Source organism: Eubalaena glacialis, chromosome 5 (assembly GCF_028564815.1).
Source record: "Eubalaena glacialis isolate mEubGla1 chromosome 5, mEubGla1.1.hap2.+ XY, whole genome shotgun sequence".
Classification (NCBI taxonomy): Eukaryota; Metazoa; Chordata; class Mammalia; order Artiodactyla; family Balaenidae; genus Eubalaena; species Eubalaena glacialis.
Genome location: NC_083720.1, coordinates 117,190,136 through 117,216,721, shown reverse-complemented (window position 1 = coordinate 117,216,721; position 26,586 = coordinate 117,190,136). Strand labels below are relative to the sequence as shown.

At 38.0% G+C, this 26,586-nt stretch overlaps 1 protein-coding gene across 1 annotated transcript in view; it reads right to left on the bottom strand.

Annotated features, from left to right (window-relative positions):
- IQCM (IQ motif containing M) overlaps positions 1 to 26,586 on the bottom strand; it is a 483,123-nt gene that overhangs the window by 377,995 nt on the left and 78,542 nt on the right. Inside the window, exons 2-4 of the mRNA XM_061191607.1 lie at positions 18,173 to 18,255; positions 10,050 to 10,132; positions 7,615 to 7,882 (exon numbers count right to left, since the gene is read on the bottom strand). Of these exons, the coding sequence (XP_061047590.1) occupies positions 7,615 to 7,882; positions 10,050 to 10,132; positions 18,173 to 18,206 (385 nt within the window). The 5' untranslated portion in view covers positions 18,207 to 18,255. The remainder of the gene's footprint in view (positions 1 to 7,614; positions 7,883 to 10,049; positions 10,133 to 18,172; positions 18,256 to 26,586) is intronic.

The window sequence follows — 26,586 nt, the reverse complement described above, 5'->3', positions numbered from 1 at the left end:
CCCTGGAGAAATGAATTGCAATTTTGATTTAAATATCAACTCTGAGATCAGCGCTTCACAGCTGTCTGGTGGAACACATGCACTTTCCTAGTAAAATGTCTCTGACTTCAGCAGAGCCTGTCATAGGACTGTCAGGAGGACCACCGTCCTCCTTGTGCTCCTCATCAATCCTTCACTCCTTTCTCCCACGCCACACCCCCCAAAACCTTCGCCTCGTGATTACAAACTACTAAAGAGAACAACCCCCCAAAAGAAAAGCCCCGCCACCTTTCCGGCCTGGCTGGTGACCTAGGCGGCACAGTGGTTATGGCGTTTGGTCGTTGTTCTACATTTAACAGGAGCTACATGCGACTGGATGGTTTCCTGCAGTCTTTCCAGGACTCCAGGAGAGGAACCCCGGCAACTTCTGGAAGGACCGAGGCCCAGGTCGTGTTAATTGCACTTGTTGAGTGCTGGTGTCGGGTGGCGGCGCCCCTCTCCCTGCGAGCGCCCCAGACACCCAGAGGTACTCAGAGCCAGTGTGGTCCAGTCAGGCAGGGCTGCCACGACGAAGGGCCACTGAGGATGCTGTGCGCGGGTGGGGCAGACGCCGAAGCTCCCCAAGCTTCTTAGGGGAGACGGTGCTGGGATTTGGTCCTGGAGACAGACCATCATTAAGATGGGATTACTCACCTTTTCTAAGAGACCCTGAGAACTAGTCTTCTCACTCTCTTTGCTGTTTACCTTAATCTCCACAGACCCTCAATATTTCCTCCTTCCTTGAATCACCCCCAAAACTCTTCACTGTGCCCTAAGAAACATCAGGTCTCTCATCAGCTAAATTGATACTCTAGCTATGTCTCTATATGTTCCCCCATCTTCTGGTTCTTATTTTCCTAAGGGCATAGCTTCTTCAGCAGCTCTCAAGGGGTTACACCCTTTCCATACTCTAAGGATAAAGTCAACTTCTTCCTTGATCTTTATGGACACTTCCCAATAATTTCTCTTTTCTCTTAAAAAAAGGGGGGGGTGGATTTTATTTTTCACAGCAAACTATCTTTTCATAGTCCATTAACTTTCACTCTTTCCCATATTTTGTTTATCTCACGCTTCTCCTCACTCCTCAGAACTCCAATACTTCCCATCCCATCCTCAAGTGAAGACCTCACTTCTAAATTCACTGAAAAATAGAAGCAACTGCACCACCTAATCTACCAAAAGGCCTGTGTCTGTGCCCAGACCCTGCCTTCCTCTGACAATGGATGAGCTCCTTCTTTGCTCCTCCTAAGGCCTTCCTCCTCCTTGATTGAAACATGAGTAACATATTTCACACTTTCCTGATTTCCCTCCTAGCTGCTCTTTTCCACTTCCTTTGCTGGGTACTCCTCTTCTTGCTCCCTAAATATTGGAAACCCCCAAGGACTCAGTCCTTGGATTTTTTTCTCTACCTACATTTACTTCTTAGGTGATCTAATCTAAGTCTGTGATTGTAAATAAAATCTATACCTCTGCTATCCGATAGAGTAGCCACTCATCAACTGTAGCTATTAAGCATTTGAAATGTGGCTAGTCCAATTTCTACCATATACACTGGATTTTGGAGACTTAAGATGAAAATAATGTAAAATATCCCTTAATAATTTTTATACTAATTATTAAAATGATAATATTTTAGATATATTAGGTTAAATAAATCTATTATTAAAGTTAATTTTACCTGCCTTTTTTTTTTTTACTTTTTTATGTGGCCACTAGGAAATTTTCAGTTACAACTTTTGTAGCTCTCATTTCTATTGAACATATTTCTATTGGACATTGATCTCTACGTTAATGACTCCAACCTTTTCTATATGCCCACACTTACATAACAGACTACCTATTAGACATTTTCATTTATATATGTATGTATTGATAAAAAGAACCTCAACATAATGTGTCTAAATCTCAACTCTGGGTTTCTGCCTATTCCAAAACTGCATCTCTCTCTATCTCTCTCTCTCCCCAGTCTCAGGAAATGGCAATTCTTATCTTCCAGTTCATAAGGCCTAAAGCCTAAGAATCACCCTTCCTTGATCTTCCTTTCCCTCACACTCCACCCCCAATCTTTCAGCAAGTACTGACAACTTGCCACCAAAATATTTTTAAGGGAGTATTTTAAGGACTTGAGCTTAGGGAACAGGAATGAACAATGAGGGAAAAAAATAAAACAAGAAAGAAGTGAGAAATAATGTAAGAATCCTTTTCGAGTTGACCACCACCACAAGAAACTGGTTGCTTAACGATTTGGGACCTTCTGAGAAGCTTTATAGAATGTAACTGAGACCCTTCCACCCAGGGGAAGAAAGGAGGAAACATTTATCCATCAGCCCTCACCCTCCCTTACTGGGTTGCTCATGTGTCAGAGCTGAGCCCATTCCTGTGGGTGTCCCAAGCCAAGAAGGAGCTGGGGAAGCCTGGAGTAGGAACCTCACCACAGCAGGGGCAGGAATAGGAAGTGACCCGAGAGGATCTCAAGCTGTATGGATGGTGTTTGCCAAAATGCTCCAGAGAGCAGACTGTCAGCATCTCTTCCCAACTCCAGTGATCAGTGATGTCACATCGGTAGCTTGAAATCGGCTACGTGAGAGTATTTACACTATGGAAATCGGCAAAAACTGCAGATCAGGCTTGCTCCCTCCTCCCACCACAGCCAGTTGTTGAACATGTCCTAGATCATCACTGACAACAAGGTTCTGCCTTTCAGACACCTGCAGCTGACCTCTCTCCAGCTCCTTCTCAGAATTGCAGCCACATCTGTTCTTTTTGCACTTCTTTGAAAGCACGTCTGTGCTTCCCTCACTTGAGCCATTGCAAATAGTTTTCCCACGGCCTAGAATTCCAACCAGGAATTACTCCTCATCTAAGAAATTCTTTCTCATTTCTCACATCTTAGCTCAAATGACACTTCCTCTAGGAAACCTTTGCTGACCCCCAGACCAGGTCCATTCATGTGTCCTATACTCTCAATCTGTATATAAGTGATGATTTAATTAATATCTGTTTCTTCAGTTAGACTACAAGTTCCATGAGGGATCAAGTCATGACCATTTTTTCTCACTCACCAAGTTTTGTATATTTACTCAATGTCCGAACAAAAGTTTTTCAATCAACAGATATTAAAAGCACTTTACCACTCTCCCATGAGTGAAATTGCAATTGTTTTAACAGTGTTGAAAAAGAGTCTTTATACTTGAAAATGTGGGGAGCCATGTTGAGAGAACAACACAAGACATTTTTATGGATGTGCATCACTTTCAGCTATAATCCACCGAGCCAAATCTCAGTCATATAGCTCCTCCTAACTACAAGGGACATGAGAAATGTATTTTAGCCAAGTACCAGGAAGAAAAGGATATAATAAGTTTGATGAGCATATAGCCAGTCTCTGCCACAGTCTGCCCTTTTGGACATCAAATATCCATTCTTATACTCTGACACGACAGAAAGGAGACAACCCAAAGTTCCATCAAGGCACTACATGCAGCTCAGAGCCCAGGATCTCTGGCTGTTTGTACTCTTTCCCATCAGGCTCAGATGTGGCTCCTTCTGGTCTAATAATAATGTGCACCAAATTCATAAATTATTTCCACCTTTCTCCAAAAGCACACAACAGCCAGTAGTGGAGCAGGTATAGGATAACCTCAGTAAAAACGCCACTAGTGAAAGAGGAAATGAGAAGATGCATAGCAATCACTAGGCCAAAGAAGTTATGGAATCCTGCTGGGGAGGCACTGAGAAGTCCCCTACGCTGGAGGTGGGGAAATTCTCTGAGTAGACAAGGATTCTGTTCTGAGCGGCACTCCCTTGTTCACTTTTTTATTGGCCCCGGGTCAACTCTGGGAAGATTTTTCCTTGCACCTTGGCCACATCTTGTTATTATCCTACTTGGAGACTGTATAGCCTTTGTGATACACTTCCAGACAAAGCCAGGTTATTTTACTTTTGAACATTCAATTAAATCAAGGTTCATGGTTTCTTTGGCAACGAAATTCTCTGAAATACTTGGTAGACGTTTTAATCTATTTTCTTCCAATTCTACATGCCAATAACCACATTCAAAGTTCTTTTTTTATACATAGCTTTAAAATATCCTTTGTATCCTCACTTCTTTACCCCCTGCCTTAGTCTCTCAACAGTAAGTGCCTTTAGGTCATCTGAAACAATGAGCTGGGTTGGGAAAAACATACCCTTAATCTGATTTTTGCTACAATGATAAGTCTTAGTAGATATTTGCTCAAAACCAAGGACCCAAATTCTTGGTACCTCTCTATGCTCTTTCATTTCTGATTGCAAACCAGCCAATACTTTTCTTACTTCATCTCTTTTTTTTATAAAAACTTCCCAAAGGCAGTCCAAACCACCAACATATTTTAATAATGCTGTTTCCCAACTTCTTCACCTAGAGCTACAAAGCTCAGTAGATACATGGTTTAGATTCCAGTTTATTGCATACATAAGAAGCATCCCCAACCCTTTAATTTGCTATATCTGCTTCCATGCTGTCACTCAGTACCACTAAGCCAATGAATCCCACAGCCCTTCTCTGTTATGTTCCACCTTATTGTTGACCTAATCTAGATAACTCTACTTCTCACATATCTCTAAAATCTCTCCCCTCAGTTCTATCCCCAGTGCCACTGCCTTAATTCAAGTCATCCTTTCTCGTGGGAGTTACTGTCTCCTCACTGGTCTCTGTGCCTCCAAAATTCATCATACCTCATCTCTGCTGACAGTATATGTTCTAAAATGCAAATGTGACCACTGCAACTTTTCTTTAAAACATCTGGATTACTTTTAGGTTAAAATTCAATGTTCTTCTAGTCTCATCTCTAATTACTCCCCAATCCTCATGTCAGTTATGTAAAATTATTTCAGTTCCCTCAAGTACACTATAATTACTTTCTCAGATATTCATTGTCATGTAGACACAAGACGCTCTGACTAGATAGGACTTTTCTTCCTTCTTGAGTTAACACTTATTCATCCTTCAAAATTTGCCAGACTTTAAATCTCCTGGGAATCCATCCCTATTCCTAAATCTGAATCAGGTATCTTTCCAATTGATTTCAAAGCAGTAGAGCTTGTTTTTATTGTAGTCGGTCACACTGTGCTATAATCATCTATTTATCCTCCTTCATCCAACCACACACAAATTATATATAGCAAATTTCAACTTCTTGAGGGCAAGTAGCATATCTTTTATCTCTATATATCTCACCTAGTAAATAAATATTGGTTGAACAAATGCATGAACCCCACAGTTTCAGTACAGCAGCAACCCACAACATAAATCTTGAACCTTCACCTATCTCTCTCTTAGGTGTCAGACCTCCATTTCCAACTTCCTAATGGTTATCTCCATATGCATGTCTACTTAATAGGTCTAAAACTGAATTTGTTATCTTTTACATCCCTTTCTTCACCTGCCCTAAATCTGCTTCTCCCTCTGAATTCCTAACTCAGCTTAATGATGTCTGTTGAGCTTTCCAGTCTAGAAACCTGAATATCTTTCTTTAGGAATTCTTTGGTCAAACAAATTGGTGATAGCCAGGTTAAAAAACATTAAACAGATTTCTTTTCTGTAGTATTTCTTAGAGTTTTCAATATATTAATGCTCAATATGAATCTCCAAGAAGTAAATGCATTTTTTCAAACTCATCTAACCAAGAACACTTATGTCAAGCTGAATCACTCAGGACTAGTGTTCTGAAAACTACACTTTGAGAAATGCTGCTGGAACATCCCTCCTCCACACTTCATGCTTCACTACTGCCCTACTTTAGGCCCCTGCCATCCCTTACATGGACCATCTCTTTTCTGGGCAGCTTCCTTTCTTATCTCTCTGCCACCATTCTCTCCACAGCTTCTACCACCAGTTTTATTTTTCTAAACAGAAAGAATTGGTCATACCTCACCCCCATCATCACTGGCTCTCCATTACACATAGGGTCAACTCCTAGGTCTGCTATTATAGTCACATCAAAACCTAGCCTCACCCCTCTCCCCAACTTCATTTCTTACTGTATCTCTCCTTTCCCAAAACATATCACTTTCTTTTGTCCTTCAGAGCTTTAATATTTTTCTCCCAGTGTTCAAAATGGCCTTTCCTGTTACCACCTACCTTTAACAAACTTCTCCTTAAAACCCATTTCTAATGAGATCTCGTCTGAGAAAGTTTCATTCTGGCATCTGGTTGGTTACTCCTCAGTGTTTCCATAATGCTTTGTACTGACTCTAGTACAGCAGTTGTCACACTATATGATAAGAAATTACCCAAGTATTTATCCCCACCATTACTCTCTGAGCCTTTTAAGCTTTGTTTCTCCAACTCCGAACATACTGCCTGGCACAGAGCAGGCACTCATTGAATGAAAATATTCAAATGAATGAATAACATAATAAGCAATAACAAAAGAGGAAAAACACAGATGAAGTTATGAAAGCTTATAACTAGAAATGTACTTTAAGAGGTCATTGCAGCTCTATTTACAATAGCCAGGACATGGAAGCAACCTAAGTGTCCATCATCGGATGAATGGATAAAGAAGATGTGGCACATATATACAATGGAATATTACTCAGCCATAAAAAGAAATGAAATGGAGGTATTTGTAGTGAGGTGGATGGAGTTAGAGTCTGTCATACAGAGTGAAGTAAGTCAGAAAGAGAAAAACAAATACAGTATGCTAACACATATATATGGAATCTAAGGAAAAAAAAAAAAAAGGTCATGAAGAACCTAGTGGCAAGACAGGAATAAAGACACAGACCTACTAGAGAATGGACTTGAGGATATGGGGAGGGGGAGGGGTGAGATGTGACAGGGTGAGAGAGTGGCATGGACATATATACACTACCAGATGTACAATAGATAGCTAGTGGGAAGCAGCCGCATAGCACAGGGAGATCAGCTCGGTGCTTTGTGACCACCTAGAGGGGTGGGATAGGGAGGGTGGGAGGGAGGGAGATGCAAGAGGGAAGAGATAATGGGAACATATGTATATGTATAACTGATTCACTTTGTTATAAAGCAGAAACTAACACACCATTGTAAAGCAATTATCCTCCAATAAAGATGTTAAAAAAAGGAGGTCATTCCAGCCAGGAAAACCAGTTAGTCTCAGAAAACAGTATAACTTTGCTTAAATAGACCTCCAGGTTCCACCTTACCAAGTTCCTGAAAGAGAATAAACCTTTATCACAATTGGTCTTAAAGGAAACTCTATAGCTCCCAAAAATCCCTTTAGGGTTTTGGGGGGACACACTCACGAATAGCTTGCCTACCCTACCTACCCTGCTCAACAACAGAATCCAGAGCCATGAGCCGCTGCACGCTCTAGTAACAGTGTCTGTTGGAAGAAGTGGCTAATCCGTTTTGTTCCCCTGCATTCCTCTCTCCCATTAGGATGCCCTCTTCTCAATTTCTGGTGGCTCCCAGAGGTTACCAGCTCTTTTAATCATGCCTCCCTACCTTTCACTGCTAACATTTAAAGTGTAGGATTTTGCTTGAACAAGGAAATTCCATTACAAACACACCATAAGCAAACAGTTTTGCCTGCTGGCTTGCTAAATGTCTTTGCTCCACCAAAAACTTACCTTTCACAATTAGATCTATAGACCCCTTGTATTTTTTTTTTACATTGAAAATGTGTGGCTCCTTGAAAGAAGTTCGTGATGGGGCCTCCTCAGAATGTCCACTTTTGGAACAGTCTTTGGGAAAACAAATCATTTTGTATGCTGCCTGAAGTTCTCGGACCATATCAAGTGTTTCCTTTTTTTTGATCTCCAAAGGTATGAATTTGCTAGATTTCGGTTTCTGATGTTTATTTCTAAAGACATTTATAGAAGTACCTGGAACTTTATTCTATGAACAAAACAAAAATAAATTTAATAAAATTTTATTTTAATATTAACTGTATAAAAAATTATGTAATAAATTTTGTTAATAAATTAATAAAATTATATCTACTAAATATATTTTACAAAGTACCTTACTGTATAAGATTTACTTAAAGCACATGACAATAATCAGATAAAGTAGATGTTATCCTTTATAGTTTTCCAAAAGCCCTTAACAAGCATGAGGGTTACATTCAACTTAACAAATATATGAATTTTAAAATAGTAATTTTTTCCTCAAATGTGATATTTTCTAATACAGCTTTAAAGTCTATTTTAAAATAGAAGTTTTCAAATAGACATATAAGAATTTATTTTCAACCATCTTTGGAGAATCTTCAAATGTCAAAAAAATGCTAACGCCCCCAAAACTCTCTGTTGAACCAGAAATAACTGCTCATACATGGAGGTAGATTCTCAAAAAAAGCATATTACTAATTGGATATGTATTTTAGAGCCTTTCAATCACTTAATTGCTTATTAATTTTGACTACTTTGAGCAATAGAAAAATAATACAGTCCCAGGTCTCTGACAGGCAATTATCCAAACAATTATAAGTGTTCTAGTCTAGTAATTCTCTGGCCCACAGTTAGAGCTACAGCTCTCCTCCTCCCCACAAGAAAAGATTTAGACAAATTCAAGCTGTTGCCAACTCAAGATGACAATAAGGGGACTTCCCTGGTGGTCCAGTGGTAAAGAATCCGCCTTCCAGTGCAGAGGACACGGGTTCAATCCCTGGTTGGGGAACTAAGATCCCACATGCCGTGGGGCAACTAAGCCCATGCCCCACAACTACTGAACCCGCGCCTCAACTAGAGAGCCTGCGGGCTGCAAACTACAGAGCCCATGCGCCCTGGAGCCTGCACGCCACAACTAGAGAAGAGAAAACCCGCGCGCCACAGCAAGAGAGAAGCCCGCATACTACAAGGAAAGATCACCCATGCCGCGACTAAGACCTGACACGGCCAAAAAAAAAAAAAAGAAGATGCCAATAAGGAGGTTTTAGTACACTAGTATTACATTTTACCAAGCAACCAAAGGTAGAATATTATGCTGTTATTATTAGATAAAATTCTAAAAATAGGTCAAGGTTCTAAGGCAAAGTTACCTAACTGTGAAGACAGTGAAGTTTTCATCTCACATGCCTACTAGTGAAATCAAATACTTTTAATTGATTAGAGGCAAAAATTAGTTAAGCAATGTTAACAGTGTTGATTACAAGATTAAAACCACCTATGGTCAATCAGCCTAGAGGACCATTCAAAAGAAACACATGTAAAAATTATAATCCTCTTCCCCCTCACAGTAAGCATGGAAAAATACTTAAAATCTTTATTTAAAATTCTGTTGTTTTTTTTTAAAGTATTCAAAATGGAGAAGAACAGTGTGGCACACAGTAAACCATCCTAAGTCCCCTGCCCTCACCTGTCTCCAAAGGCCCATTGTCACAACGGCAGCTGCTCCCCAAATTACCCATCTCCTCTGTAGATGCCCTCCTCCAAAATTTCACCCTGTACCCATCCTCCTGCCTCTTTGCCACCCCTTTCCCTTTCATTCCTTCTCACCTTCCAAATCCATGCCATTAAGCAATTATTTATTGAGCCAGACACAAGGCTTACTGCTAGAGATGCAACATTCAAAAAAAGACAGTTACTGCCCTCAAGGAGCTATTAGACTGGTAAACAGTCCTAATACAAAGTGATGTGGGAGAAGATACAGGTAAGCATGTCATGCAGGTGGCATAAGGGAGACGCATCTCACAGTATATTTTCTAGTTTAGCTTTGCCTAACAGTGTTTAGAGAGGGATATTTACTTGAGATATTTAATCCAAAAACTTGTTATAATTCATCAACAGGAAACATTAAAAATTAAATTAAATGTGCAAACTTAAAATATATGTAATTAAATAAGCTGTAGAGCTGAAAAATCTTTTTAAATTTTTAAATTTAAAAATTTTTAATTTTTAAATGCAATCTGAAATCAATTTTTATAGCTAGTAAGGATTTCATTTTCTCTTCTATTCAAAATCTATTAGGGTTCATGCAATCATTTGGATCAATTATTGTAGTATACGAAAATTGCTATTAGTTTCCTGAAAAATACAGTGTTAGATAAATGCAAAGCACTAACCTCATTTATTTTCTTATAGTGTTGGGCAATGAGAGTTTTTGCTTCTTGAAAAAAATCTTGCTTGGGAATCTCTAATATACGACCTAAAATAGAAACAGAGAAATAGTTTATTTTTTTTAATGTAGTTAATGTACTTTCTTAACCAAAAATGGAAAAACTATGAAATTGAAATTTGGAGAGTTATGAATTTGCAGGATGTTATACAAAGAAAATTTTATAAGTGGATGTTTTAAGTGAATGCAAAAGAAGTTAATGTAATGTTCCTTTAATGTAATATTTTACTTTAAAAAAAACATTAGCTTACAATGGTCAGAGTGTTAAGTAGATTATCCTAAATTATTAAAGTCCAGGGAGACCAAAGAAAACACATAAAATTGATATCTCCTTTAGTTCTGAAAGTTCTTTAAATACAGAAGACACAACATGATTTGGACACAAAAATTATTAGTAAGTCTATCCGTGTTTTCTATACCTGATGACTAATTAATATGGCTGTACATTTCTTCAAGAATATTTACCTTACAACTTGATAAAATTATAACTGCATAATAAACTCAAAAGGTTTATTAAGTAGGAATAGCATTGAAATAAAAATACGCGTACCTACAAGTGGGTAACACTATAATGATAACTCGTCTCTCATCTGTATTTTCCTAAGATTCTTATTCATTTTACCCAGATCTATGTATAGAATTCTATAGCGTGTACATAGAATACATCATCTTCATTTAGTCTCGTCTAAGATTTCCTCCTTATATATTTCCTTTATTATTAGCTGATTCTGACGTTTTTAAGTTTCTTGGCTTTCTCCTCCTAACCTGGACTCAGTAAAATTTAAATATATTACTTATCAAATTAGCTTTTCAGTTGGCCTGTATGCTCCCCATTTCTTTAATTACACCTCCTTTAGTACCCTTGGGATCAAGATTTTCTCTCTCTTCTTTTCACCTACTCAAATTTTAAGCCATTAAAAACTCCATCTTCATGCAAATCAAAACCACAATAAGATACTATCTTAGTCTGTTTGGGTTGGTATAACAAAATACCACAGACTGGGTAGGTTATAAACAACAAAAATTTATTTATCTCAGTTCTGGAGGCTGGAAGTCCAGTATCAAGGTGGCAGCATGGTCGGGTGAGGGCCCTCTTCCTGGTAGTAGATGTCTAGTTGTATCCTCATGTGGTGGAGGGGAGTAAGAAGGTATGTGGGGCCTCTTTTACACCAGAACTAATCCCATTCGTGAGGGTTCCAACCTCATGACCTGATCACCTTCCAAAGGCCTCAACCCCTAATACCATCATCACATTGGGCATTAGGATTTCAACATATGAATTTTAGGGGGACACAAACATTCAGACTATAGCAGATACCACCACATGCCCACCAGAATGGCTAAAATTAAAAAGACTGAAAACAGCCAATGTTGGTGAGACAGTGGAGCTACTGGAACCCTCATGTGTCATTGGTGGAAATATAAAATAGGATAATCAGTTTGGAAAAGCTATGGCAATTTCTTATAAAACCTAATATACACCTTCTCTGTGACTGAGCAATCCCACTCCTAGGTTTTTACCGAAGAGAATGAAACATTATACTTACAAAAGACTTATACAAGAATGCTCACAGCAGGTATATTCATAATAACTCCAAAGTGGAAAGAGCTCAGATGGGTATCAACAAGAGAACAGTAAACAAACTGTGATATCCTCACACAATGAAATACTACTCAGCAACAAAAAAGAATCAAACTACTGACATACACAACAACATGAATGAATCTCAAAAACATTACATCAAGTAGGCATCCTTACACAGAAAAGCAAATACTGTATGGTTCCACTTATGTTCTAGTGTAAATAAAGCTAATATATAGGAGAAAAAAAGCCAGAACAGTGATCTTCATGGACTGACTGAGAAGGGACATGAACGAAATTTCTGGGGGAGATGACAATGTTCTACGTCTTGATACACAGTAGATTACACAGGTACATTACCATAACTCAATGAATATACACCTAAGATTTCTGCATTTCGTTGTAGTACATTGTACATCAAAAAAGAAAAACTATAAACAAATATTGAATTCTGACTAATGATATGTATGTTGATTGATGGATGAATATGTGATAAATCAAATTCAGTAAAATATTAATGGTGAGCACTGGGTTGTAGATCTTTGGGTGTTGATTCAAAATTCTTTCAAGCTTGCTATATGTTTGAAAATTCATAATGAAACACTGAGGCAAACTCTTCATTCCTTCACAAAATTTCCCCTTGTTTTTCACCATGTAGACTAGTGGGCAACAGGCCACTGTTACTTTGGGGCAATGACATCCTGAGGACTGAACCTGGGGGAGACCCTAGGAATGAATGGAACGACTGGGCTCTAACCCACCTTAAAAGTGCTGGGTTAGGAGAGAAAGCATCTACTAAGCTGTCCCATCATTGGGATGAGATTGTCACTCTGTAGTTATTCTAGAAAGAGCATCTCCCCTTGCTCTCTTTCTTCTCCCTTCCTTCCACTCATACCTATGGACAGTGCTGTAAAGTCATTACCAAACTCAAATCTCCCTGTTCTCCCACATTTGCCACTGTATCTGCCCACATTCAGGGCTGTCTACATATTTCTAAGGACAATGATTGACGGATTTTTTTTCTTATTTCCAAAAGTAGTTGTCAAGACTTCACACACACGCTTCTGAAAAAGTGTACATATTCTTTGAATAGATCAGAGCACAAAACCACATGTGAATCATAAAATGGTTCATACAAAGTTTACCATTCAAAGCCATAAGATGCACTGTCCTCACATGGAAGAGACAGGAGTTCAGGGATTTAAACTGTCTCTTTCACCAAGTTTCAACTAAAATCTACATCTACTTTGAGGGGGCTTCTAACCAGACCACTTAGTTCCCAGAGGAAAGGCAGTGAGGTATTCCAAGGTGTGGCTCCACACACCGTCCTCTTTTTTTCTCCTCTCCTGACAATCTTTCCTCCTTTAATTCTCTTCTTCTGACTAATCAAACCTCCTTTACAATTACTTATAATTACAATATTGCCATGTGTCATACACATGAAAAATAATATCATTTATTAATATACGAAATGATTAAGTCATTAGGTTTTGGTGAAAATGTACCTTCACAAAAGCCATTGCATCTTAATTCCAAGCAAGACCTTAGAGATAATCTAGTCTTCATTTGCAGGGAAAGCTCTGAGACACAGGGAGCCCAAGTGCCTTCTAAAGTCAGCCGGGCTGGGAACCCACAAGGTGCTGGTCTTCTGAGTTGCTTGCTGTTTTTTGTTTTTTGTTTTTAACACATCTGCTGCTTTTCCTAATGTCATGCACTCCTTGTGAGTTCTGGAGACTCCTTTGAGGTTTGGCTGGTCACGCTAGTGGAGTACTCCTATTTCAATGACATTTTCTACTGTGGACTGAATATATGCGTCTACCCAAAATTCATATGTTGAAACCTAATGCCCAATGTGATGGTATTAAGAGGTGGGGCCTTTGGTACGTGATTAGGCCATGAGGGTGGAGCCTCATGATTGAGATTAGTGCCCTTATAAAAGAGACCCCAGAGAGCTAGATAGTCCCTTCTACCATGTGAGCCTATTAGTGAGGAGGCAGGCCTTCACCAGTCAACAAATCTGCTGATGCCATGATCTTGGACTTCCCAGCCTCCAGAACTATGAGAAATAAATTTCTGTCGTTTATAAGCTACCCACATTATGACATTTTGTTATGGCATCCTGAATGGACTAAGACACCTTCATTTCAAGCCAGCAATCCTTTGCCCCATTATAATGTAATGTGTTGATGGAGCCGTTCTGATTTTCCCTTTCCTAACCAAAAACTTAGCCTTTGACAGAGGAGTTTAAATTCCCAAGGTAACATTTTCTTTCTAGCTGGGCTCTTTGTTGACCCAGTGTGTCTGATATTCACCAACCTCAAGAACAAGGCCTGAAATTTTCTTAAAAGGGCAGAGAGGGCTTCCCTGGTGGCGCAGTGGTTGAGAGTCTGCCTGCCAATGCAGGGGACACGGGTTCGAGCCCTGGTCTGGGAAGATCCCACATGCCACGGAGCAGCTAGGCCCGTGAGCCACAATTGCTGAGCCTGCACGTCTGGAGCCTGTGCTCCGCAACAGGAGAGGCCACGACGGTGAGAGGCCCGCGCACCGCGATGAAGAGTGGCCCCCGCTCGCCGCAACTGGAGAAGGCCCTCGCACAGAAACGAAGACCCAACACAGCCAAAAATAAATAAATAAATAAATAAACAAAGTAAACAATGCGTTAAAAAAAAAAAAGGGCAGAGAAAGGCAGCCACCACCAGAAGAGAATGATTTCACAAAGACCTAGAAATGGTTCCACTGAAGACATGGACGCATAGACACCAAGTCAGCAGTCCTGAGCCCTCACTGTCATTTAAGATACTGAGGCAGCTGTTCTGATTTTCTCTCGTAACTAAAAATTAGCCTTGGAACCAAAGAGTTAAATTTTCAAGGCATCACAGATAACTCATATCTCAATGCCTTAGAAAAGGCAAAGACAGAGTGTGTTCTTTATTTTTATAATATCCAAGGATATGTATATATTCAACAAGTGAATTCTAAAATTCCAAGAAATTAAACAACTTTGATGTTAAAAATTCATCCAGTTAATAATGTTTGAGGCTTCTGTTTCTTTCTTCACAACAGGGTAAGTATGTAAGCATGCAGCTTTTATATGTTCAAGTGCACATTATAACTTCAGTTATTAAGAAGTTGTCAAGGTCTCCTCCTTCTCTGTTAAAAAATCTATAATTAAGGCTTTGTTTATTTGCAAATACATATCCACAGCATATAAAATGATTTTTAAGAGCTCTCATTCCTGAGTCATACTGTTTAGCTCTGAATTCCAATTTGTTCATGAACCATATTTTATTGTCCTTAAGCCTTCATTTTCTCATTTGTAAAATGAAGATGATAATAATAATATATCTTGCACAGAACTGTCTTGAGGGTTACATTGGACTTGGTTACAAAGCACTTAGCACAGAGCCTGGCACATAATAACCTTTCAATAAATGTGAGCAATTATTATTACTGTAGTTACAGTTGTATTACTATCATTGGGCTAAACATCTACCCAACAGTGTTTACATAATTAATTTCATTAATCAATCCTCATTTCTTCAATAGCACAAAGATAAATTTCAACTTTCTATATTAGTTTGAAAGAATCTGGTCTTATAGTTCTTTATACCCAAAACTAATTAATTAATAGGTTTGCAAATAATAAAATCTCTTCATACTTTGGATTCTTCAAGTTACTAAATCCCCAAAATGCAATAAAAAAATCATTATTAGCAATAACAAATATTTTATGATAAAGTTCATGAAGAGGTTGAAATAGTCATATTAAACTTATCTAAAACATGAGTGCAAATATTAACATTCCCATGGGGGACAAAAATGAATCCCTAATACCAAGCGATTTCACTAGCCTAAAAGATTTTCTTACATTTATTTTATATATTTTTTTAAAACTCACTCTCCATATATCATCAGTTTAATGCTATTATGATTAATAGTTCATAAAACTTCAGATTTCTCTCAATGCCTTATAGATTCTGTATAATTGCTCTAGTAAATCTCTGAAGTGAAGACACCAGAAGAAGATCTAATTATGGAAACTATGACAGCAAATGAGCCACGGGCCATCTCTTGATTGTAATCATTAAACAAGTCTTTTCTGCATCCAAAAAGACCTGGGGACTAACAAACGTGTTTTTTATAACCATAACAAAAATAACTGCCCTTAATCACAGGGTTCCCATTCTTCCTACAAACAGGCTGCATTCTTCAGAGACTTTGCAACAACTTACTAAGAAGATATCCTGAACAAAGACGTACAGCCACATGGCTAAGGCCTCCCTTGCTTATACAGTCAGACTTAGTGCCTAAATGCCTAATTTCACAGGTGTTAAAAAAGTACTGCTTCACGTTCAATGAGACTCAGTTCAGCACACATTCGTTAAGCACCTACTAGTCCTAGATGCTGTTTTGGTGTTAAATGTGCTGAAATAAATAAGACAACTTGGTATCCCAGCCTTCCAGGTGCTTAGAGCCTAATGTCAGAAAATAAAATTGTAAATAAATGCCATGACATTCAGTAAAATACTGTGACACAGGCCAAAATAAATCACCAAACCCCCTACTGCCAGCTCACTAATGTATGAATTTCCCTTTAAAGATATAAGGCTTTCCACTGTATTATTAGAGATAAGATTTAAAACAGAAAATATCCCAAGAGAAATAACACAGTGAATCAAATCCAGACTCAGGCAGTGGTTTTAAAACTGTCTCATCAATTTCACTGCCTTGGAGGCTTTTCTTCAATGAGAGCAGCTTAGACCTTATCTGTTTTACATATTTGAACTCTTCCTAAGTTTTATTTTGTAGGAAAAAAAATTCCTTAGCTAAAAATAACAAACACACACCAAACCATTAAAAAACAAATGAAGGGTTAGGGGACCAGAGAAACTTAGAGAGGAGAAGCAGGAGAGGGAAGCTAGAACTAAGAGCCTTTAATTAGTTCTCATGCAAAGAGTTGTAGAAGCTAGAAAGTGAATAGATGCTCTTTGAGAAAGACCTCAAATAAAATAGTTTATATTCAATTCCATTACTTACAAGTGAAGAAAAGAAAATTTATTTCTAATTTCTTTTCAGAAAGAATTTTACAACCAAGCAAAACCCAAATTTCAAGTGGCATATGGCTATCATCTCCTAAAATCTACATTCAACAATTTTTTTCACAACACACACTGCATTAAGACCCAACTTTTCAGTTCCAACTTAAAGGCATTCTGTTGTCTCTTATAGATACAATTTTCCTCACTTCCCCAATTTTATTCTTCTTAAGCAAAATGTCTTATTCTCTTTGCAACAATATATGATTAATAGGTTACCTAAGTACCTCAGGGAGATTTTACAATATACCCGCCCCCCAAAATCTCTATGGTAATATTTCTCAGAGTGGTGTTAGGTTGCTAAGAAGATGTAGGGGAATTCCAAGCTCATAGATGCAAGACTTCAAGTATAATTTAAGTAATTATGGGCATGACCCAAAGGCAAAATGAAACTAGAGAACATTCCTCCTCCAATTCCTGGATCTTCCTCCCTTTCTGCCCTTTCCGTCTTGAAAAATGTGCTGTATTATCCAAATAGGAAGAGAGTTAATGTAATCCACAGTGCACTCTATTTGTAGCCCTGGACAGAAGTCAGCTGGCCTGTATCATATACTGCCTGGGGTCACAAGAGCCAAGGGGAGGTAGCAGGACAGAAAATCTTAATGATCCCAGCTCTACATACGGTACTAAATGTTTCTCAATCATGCTACCTAAGCCTAAATTCAAGATTACTTGAAGTGTTGCCAAGTCTAGAGCAGCTCTAAACGAAATATACTGTGTGCCCCATTTGTAATTTAAAATTTTCTAGTAGTCACATTTTTAAAAGTGAAAAGAGGTGAAATTAATTTTAATAACGTATAATAATTAATTATTATAGAAAGTTTTATTTAAACAAAATATATCCAAACATTATCATTTCAATATTAAACAATATTAGAAATTAACAAGATATTTTACATTCCTTTTTTTGTTCTATCTTCAAAATCCTGTACGTATTTTGCACTTACATACATCTCAATTCAGATGCCAAATTTTTATCAGAAATACTTTAGCTGTATTTTTAAAATGTCCACTTGAAAAAATAGATTCACATGTCCAAGTTGCTCCAAACATGCTTAAAAGTTTTCCAATAACTGAATTATCAGGTTTCGTATTGAAAGTAAAATGAATTAAAATTAAATACTCAGTTCCTTAGTTTCACTAGCCACATTTCAAGCCCTAAATAGCCATATGTGACTACTGCATACTGTATCGGACAGCACATTAAGTCAAAAGTTGCTCTACATCTCTCAAAAGTTGGTTATACTTAAATAAAGGGAATGAGGTGGATTCTTGCAGGTTTGCCAATAAAGTTAGTGCTCTGAGAGTTAGTAAGTAACAGGAGAGTTTCCTCAAAGCCACTGGAGCATCATGCACTGTGTGCTGAGCTGTTAGGTAAGCACTGATACTCACTTTCTGCTTGGTCGGGCCCAGCCTCTGCAGCCATGGTGGGCAGTTAGGGGGACCTTCTCTTTTGAAGGCAGGGCTCCAAGTCCCTAAACACAATGACATAAAGTAATTCAGTGATAATGAATACTTATTTTTAGCTATTTCTTTTACTTATTCATGATGAAATAGGATAAATGATTAAAAATTTTAATACATCACTACTCTGCTCCAATACCTTCAATGCCTTCCCCTCCAAAAGACAATAATAACAACAGCTAGCATTGGGTAGTGCTCTGTGGTTTATCAAGCCCTTGTATACATATTACCTTACTGGTTCTAAACAATCCCATAAGAACTCTTGTCCCACTTTCAGCAGATGTGGCAACTGGAGCTCAGAGAAGTGAAACACCTTGTCAATGTAAGTAGTTACTCAGTGGCAGGTACAGAACTCAAAGCCAGATCTTTGGGTCCAAGTCCCTGTGAAGGTCCATCTGATTTCTCACAATTTTCCAACTAATATCCAATTAATACTTGGCATATACCTTACACATTCTCACCTTAAGCTTATACACTTGAGCTCAGGTTTATGCCAGTCTTCCACTCAGAATGTCCTGTTCTCACATCTATGTTTATTTATATCCTACCCATCCTTAAAGCATCGATTCAAATCCTATCTCCAGCCTCCAAGATCTGTTCCTCCCTTAAACTCAGTAGTTATGTTGTCCATGCCTCTCACTTGAAATGTATCATATGCTTCTGTGTAAGGAACTAAAAAGGCAGAGTAATGGATGTAAATAGAAGTTCAATATTCCCAATTAGACTCCTACTGCCTTGTACCAAACTATACTTTATACCAGAGGTACTCAACCCAGGATGACAATTGCCTGGAGAGAGGGTGGGGAATGCTAAAATACACCAAGTCTAGAGTGGGGCCTAGACACCTACAATTCTTGACACTTCCCAAAAGATTTAATGTTCAGTTGGAGTTGCCTTGTTCTTTGAACTTCATGGTTCTCAGCTCAGTGCATCACATTCTGGATGCTCAATAAAGGGCTGATGAATGGGTTGATTGAGCTGAGCCATTCTTCCTACATTCGAAATTATCATTTACTTCCAAAGGATTATCCAAGATGCATCAAATGCTGTCCCTACAGCCAGAAAGTCAGTTACACCGACGCGTACTAGTTTGTGCTCACGTGTCTTTATAATTAGAAATAGGAATATTAAATGCTTTATGGAGCCCCATGGAGACTCTTGTTGTAAAACTTTAAGTATAATTGTTCAGTTAGCTGACTAGACCGTCAAACTGTGGTGAAGTATTTGAGACCTGTTAAATAATTTAGGGATTATTTGAGTAAATCTGTAAACCATCTTTGCCCTATGGAAGTCACAACTCTGTAATCACATGCTCTTAGATAAAAGGCGACAACACTTTTCCTCAGCTCCTACCCAGAGGGGAAAGACTACTGCAGTTACAGTTTTAAAATAACAAATCTGGAACATCCAAAAAGAATTAATTCTCAAATTGTCAGCCTTATATCATGGGAAAGAACACACAATATGCACCTAATCCGCCTAGTTCTACAAATGACTGGGATAAATTAAAATACTGCACCTCCCTTAGCAATTAACAATCAAAACTCATCTTCTGGTCTGGCTTAACTACTGTCTTCTTTCCATTTAAATATAAAAAGAAAACAAAGGTGTTTGTGCTCTGTCATTTTCTTGTTTTAATCTCCATAGAAATGGACTCTTCTCTGAGGCGGTTGGCTCCTCCACCTTAATTCAGCATGCCAGGAGTGTCAACCTGAATTAAATTGGTTGGCAAGCAAGATATCCCACTGTCCTTTTAATGCAGAAAACTAGCCAAGCATCCTAAGGGGTGCTGGCATGGTAATGCCCCTGCAAACCCGAGGTGATGGGGGACGACTCTGAGGTAGGAGCTGGGGGTGGAAGAAAGTCCCGGAGGATGGAATTGCTTAAAGATAAGCACAGTGACACAGAATATCAGCAGATAGGGTCCCTCTCCACTTTAGGTCCCCAGCAGACAGGTACAAGATGCTGAGTGCCTCCTGATGCACTGATCAATTAAGAAGTACATATTTAGTGTCTCAGTTGTGCAAGGAGCATGCCATCTATTTTGGAAGAAAAGACAAAAGCCTAAGTCAAATTTTTAAATAAAATGCAAACAATTGTATGTCAGATGTCCTAAGAAAGTCTGTAAGCTTTGTGAAATAAGTGGTATAAACCCATGGGTACCATGAATTCAAATGAAGATGAGGTCACTGAAGACTGAGGGAGGACCTAGGAAAGGCTCTCAAGAGACTGAGCTACACCTGGAAGGGTGGGTGCAGGGGTAACAGTGAAATGTTGAGTAACTGGTTCAGCACAAGCATCAACCAGTTAGAACTGGATACTGACCAGCACACCCCTGTGGTACTGAATACCAGTCCTGAGTGGGTCAGGTTGGGCCACTTAGAGGAACAGAGAAGCAGGCAGGTGAGAGAATGAGCACAAACGCAAGGAAGTGAGAACATATGTGGTTTGGGGGACAGCAAGTAGTGAGTCTGTTTGATTTAAGCAAAGGGCTAAATTTTATGCTGCTGAAATGGGCAACAAAGTTTTTGAACAGTGTACGGACATAATTGGTGTTCTGGAATTTAACTTCCATAAAGGCAAGGACTTTTTTTTTTCCCCTGCTGTATTCCCAGGGCCTTGAACAGGACCTGGCATGTAGAAGGATTTCAAAAAATATTTGAAACGTCCCTTACTTACAGAATGGGAAAAAATATTTGCAAACCATATATCTGATAAGAAGTTAATATCCAAAATATACAAAGAATTCATACAACTCAGTAGCAAAAAAACAAATAACTCAATTTAAAAATGGGCAAAGGGCCTAAACAGACATTTCCCCAAAGAAGATATACAAAAGGCCAACAAATACATAAAAAGATGTGCAACATCACTAGTCATTAGGGAAATGCAAATTAAAACCACAATGAAATATCACCTCACGCCTGTTAGAATGGCCATCATCATAAATATAAGATATATCAAATACTGGTATGGATGTGGAGAAAAGGGGACCTCTGTACACGGTTGGTGGGATTGTAAATTGGTACAGCCACTATGGAAAAATAGTTTGGAGAACAAAAAAGGTATCTGCACCCCCATGTTGACAGCAGCATTATTTATAATAGCCTACACATGGAAGCAACCTAAGTGTCCATCAATGAATGGATGGATAAAGAAGTTTTAGCATATATATATACAATGAAATTTTATTGAGCCATAAAAAACTAAGAAACCAAAAAAAAAAACAAAAAACAAAAAACTAAGAAACCACTTGTGGCATGGATGGACATTAAAGGCATTATGCTAAGTGAAACAAGTCAGACAGAGAAAGAGAAATACTGTATGATCTCATTTATATATGAAATTTAAAACAAACAAAAAACTCACAGAAAAATAGATCAGACTTGTGGTTACCAGGTGCTGGGGGTGGTGGGAGGAGTGGGACAGGGGGATTTGATGAAGGTGGTCAAAAGGTACAAACTTCCAATTATAAATAAATAAGTACTAGGGATTTCATGCACAATATGACGACTACAGCTAACACTGCTGTATGATGTATAGGAAAGTTGTTATGAGAGTAAACCCTGAAAGTTCTCATCACAAGAGAATATTTTTCCTTTTTTTCTATTTTTCTTTCTTCTCTTTTTATTGTATCTATAAAAGAAGGATGTTAGCAGAACCTATTGTGGTAATCATTTCACAGTGTATGCAAACCAAACCATTATGTTATATGCCTTAAACTTATAGAGTGATGCATGTCAATTATTTCTCAATAAACCTCGTAAATAAATAAATAAATATTTGTGAAATGAGTAACTATGGCAACAACATGCTAGACAAGGATGCCCCACCTTCCCATGTCTCCTTGAGCATACTTGTGAAAAAGTCCTTTCACCACTTCTCCTTCAGAAGATGCAACTTAAGGTTTCCCTAAATCAGGTTACAGGGATGCCGAGGATTTCTAATTCCATTCCTACATGGATATAAGGCAAACAGAAGTAAAAACAGTATTTTCCTACCTTATCGTCTTAGCTTCCCCTTCCAAAGCTTGTCCTTCCAAAGATAAATCTTATGTCTTTATCGTGATATCCTGTATAATTAAGTATCCTGGTGGTGAGAAACTGCCCTATGGTATTCAGCAGGACTCAGGGAAACAGGTCATGGGATAGGGATCTAGATGGACAGTTTCACCAGTTGATATATGGGTGAACGGGAGCAAATCTTCATTTTCTACCCTAAATTTTCTCCCCTCTTGCCCTCCATCCAAATCCTCCTAGCTGTCCATCACATGTTGACTCTCTCCCCCACTTCTCTATATTAGAAATTGTACCCATATCCACCCAGTTGCGTAAGCCATAAAACTTTGATTCCTCCTATATTTTTACCTATCACATCCAATCCATCAGTCTTCTACATTTTAACTTCAAAATCTGCTTCTCCTCATCCTCTCTCTCCTAGCCACCCTCTGACCAGACATCCGATATGCTGGCAGCAAACAAGAGGAATGAGAAAAGAGTAAGAAGAACAGGCAAAGAAAACAAGAAAAAGTCCTAACTAGATCCAATATAACAAGGCCAATATAGTGGATAAAATGGTATACCAGACGGTAGGAGAATAAAAATTTCATAATTGCATAATTAAAATTATGAACCAAATTAGTCAGAGGGCCATAAGATGAGTTGGAAAGAAAATACTCTATGAATTCATGACCATTAATATCAGATAAGCTGGGATCCTGGGGACGCATTCAACAGCGGGAAGCACATGGAGTAACACTCCTTTCCTGGCACGAAACCTCCCTCTGATTCTCTAATTAACTCGGATTAATATATTTCTCAGAGTCAGGAAGTGGGAAGGAAGAGGACATAATTGAATCATTAGGATATTACTGCAGCTGACGCAAACATCAGAGTCTCGGAGCACTACGGAGAAAGCAAACTTGGATTTCAGTCCTGATTCTGCCTTGGTAGTATGTGACCTCTTCCAAACTGCTTAACCTCACTGAATTAATTCCACCGCCTTGTCCATAAGTGAAGGATTTAAAATAGACACACAATTTTAGAAGAGCAGCTTCAATCTTTGTATGAAGAAACTCTAAGAACTTAATGAGGACAACAGATGAAAACCTGGCTGTTCTGACCAAAGAGGGTCTCAGAGCCTCTCCCCGTAGAACGTCCCCATCACTCCCACCCACGCCAGCCCCAACATTCCAGGATTGGAGAAGCCCAGTCAGTGACTTCACAAATGCCTTCTGCCTGTAAGATTCAACTCTTTCATAAAATCGACATTATGTTCTATTTCCCTGTGGGCTTGTATGGACACGGGCACTAATTAAGATATCCCACATATCCTGTTTTTACATAAAATATTTAAATCTTTAAATCACAAGCAAAAGCTATTAACTTCATTGCAGTTCTCAAGTCATTAAAAAGGAGAAGCGAAACTGAGAAGACTCACATTATACTTTAAAATGCTTTCAAATACTCTTTTTAGCTACAATAAACTAATTGTTTCACCTTTTGCCTCACTGTGTAAAAGAAAACTGGTCCTTCTGAGCCATATTCCATAAGCTATGGAGTTTTTCTGTGATCTTCCCTTAGGGTTTTAATCTAGAGATGTATAAAGTAGGATTTGGTGATACATGAATACATAGATTGAGGGCCACTGAGAGTCAGAGATTACCAACAGAAGATGACGGGCTGGAGTGGGAGAGAGAAGATTAGCATTCCACGGTGGTGACGTCAAGTAACTTGGGGGGAAGGGGAAGCAATCAATGTCACATGGAGCCACACATCAGTAAAGAGATCAACTACTAGAGGGAACTGAAATTTTGAATTTTAGTCCCTGTATATTCTAAAATTATAAAAGCAGAAACAAAACATATACAATATAAATATTTTTTGCAAATCAATGAAAAAGACAAATCTAATATAAAAGTTGGCAAATGACTGACTGTAATAGACTCTTTGCAAAGGGGATTTCCTAGTAGGAAATCAGCATGTGAAAAAATGCTTAAAACTCATTGGTCATCAAGGAAACACAAAGTAAAGCCACACCACCACATACCCAAACAAATGTCTTTAACAAAATACTAAGGGTTGACAAGACTATAGAGATACTGAAATATTCATACACTGCCTGTCAGAGTGTAAACTGGTAATCTTTGGAGAACTATTTGGTAATATCTTCACAACCTAAATCTATACCTAAGTAGGACCCAGCCCTCCCACTCCCAACAGACACACTTTATAATGTGGACCGAAAAACACATATAAGAATGATCATAGTAGCACCATTTTGTAACAGCAAAAAACTAGAAGCAACCCAGATGTCCACTGACAGTAGAATAAATTGCAGTTTATTCATACAATGTAGTGTTTCATAGAAGCAAGAATGAACTGCTATACACAAGACATAACTGATTCTCACACACATAATCTTGAGAGAAAGAAACAGCATAAAGAGGACATACAGTATGCTTTCATTAACACAAAGTTCAAAAGCAGGCAAATTTTACTAATAGAGAAACAGGGTACTAGTATCCTTTGGAGAAAGACTTTTGTGTCTGAGGGTGGCACAAGGAAGCCTCTAGGGTGCTGGTAATGTTCTATTTATCATTGGATAGTAGTCATACAGGTGTGTTCACTTCCTGAATATTCCTTGAGCTGTACACTCAGGAATAGTGCATTTTTCTTATTATTTGCTATGTATCAATTTAAATTTATTTAACAGTAAGCTTTTCACTTTAATTTTTAATTATTAGTTTTTCAAAGTAACCTAGTAAAACTCCGAAAACACAACCTTTGTCATTATAGGTAGTTTCATTTCTCCTATAATGTCCCAAACATCTCAGCAGGAATTGCCTTATAAATCAAGTTTTCACTCTTTATTGTTATTTATAAAATGTTAATGGCTTCTATTAAAGGCATGTGTGATTAATAGCTGAGAAAATGTACTTTTATAACAGCACTGTTTTAATCTGTGAAAATCACAAGAAAAACAGAGTCAAAACATGCCACAATTACTCTTCCTCAAAAGAAATATGAAGCATAGAGCTTTGCTAAAAGGAACAATATCTATGCTAGATTATAAGCCCCACCAGAGGAGAAACTAGTTTTTAGAATTTCTTTTATGTCTTCCATAGACTGAGCACATGGCTAGCCAAGCAATAAGTACCCCATAAAAGCAGTTGATTTAAATTCCTGTAGGGAAGTTCTGAAATATTACAATCTGCTTAATTTTCACAGAGTTCTTAATATTTATTTAGAAATCTCACTCCTACTAAAGTTTCCATGTAACTTGTCATGATTTTTTGCAGTATGGCTAATGGACTTTGCTTGTTTAATTTTATATACTTAGTTATCTTGCTAGGAAGACCGTAATGACCCAAATGAGAAAAGAAGTTAATTACTTTGGCCCAAAATGAGTGCTAATCACACACTCACACACACACACACACACACACACACAAACTGGTTTCAGAAAGGCCCATATTATTCCATAATTTTTTCACCTCAAATTTCCATTCAGTCTTGAATTCAACCTTAAGATGCTGACAGAAAGGAGCAGAGGTAAAAGGAAGAGCAAGAAGAGGCCTTTCTTGAATAAAATGTTAAATATACTTGAAGTTGTCTTATAAATTTGGGGTGGAGGAATTCTGGTTAGAAACATATCAGACAGAACCCATGTGTCCAGGAACAAAAAAAAAAGGTAATAGTGCCTTATTTCTCAAGTAGTCAATTATATAACAAATGCTTTCAAAATATCTTATGAAGATTTCCATGTCAATACATGGGGCTATGCCTTCAATGATAATTGTGGCATGTTTTGACTCTTTTTCTTGTGATTTTCACAGATTAAAACAGTGCTGTTATAAAAGTACATTCTCTCAGCTATTAATCACACATGCCTTAAATAGAAGCCGTTAACATTTTATAAATAACAATAAGAGTGAAAACTTGATTTATAAAGCAATTCCTGCTGAGATGTTTGGGACGTTATATAAACAGTTAAAGACAACAATGAAAACACCATAAAGTTAATTACCATAAATTAAATAAAATAAATTAAGGGCAAAAAACTGTTAAACTGCTGCAGTGGAATTTTGCTGTGCTCAGAAATAATAACTGATGTTAAAGAGCTAGATCTAGAAATTTGAGCAAAATCATGAAATATTGTAAATCCTGGCATACATTTCAGATTTCTTCTTTCTCAGTGACCTTGTAAAAACTAGCTAATATTAATGGGCAATGAAATGCTTTTGGAGAGCTTACATTCAAGGGACAGGTTTAAGTAATATAATTTTTAAACTGGAAACAATTTTAGGAGTTGTCATCTTGTCAGCCCCTCAATTCACAGGG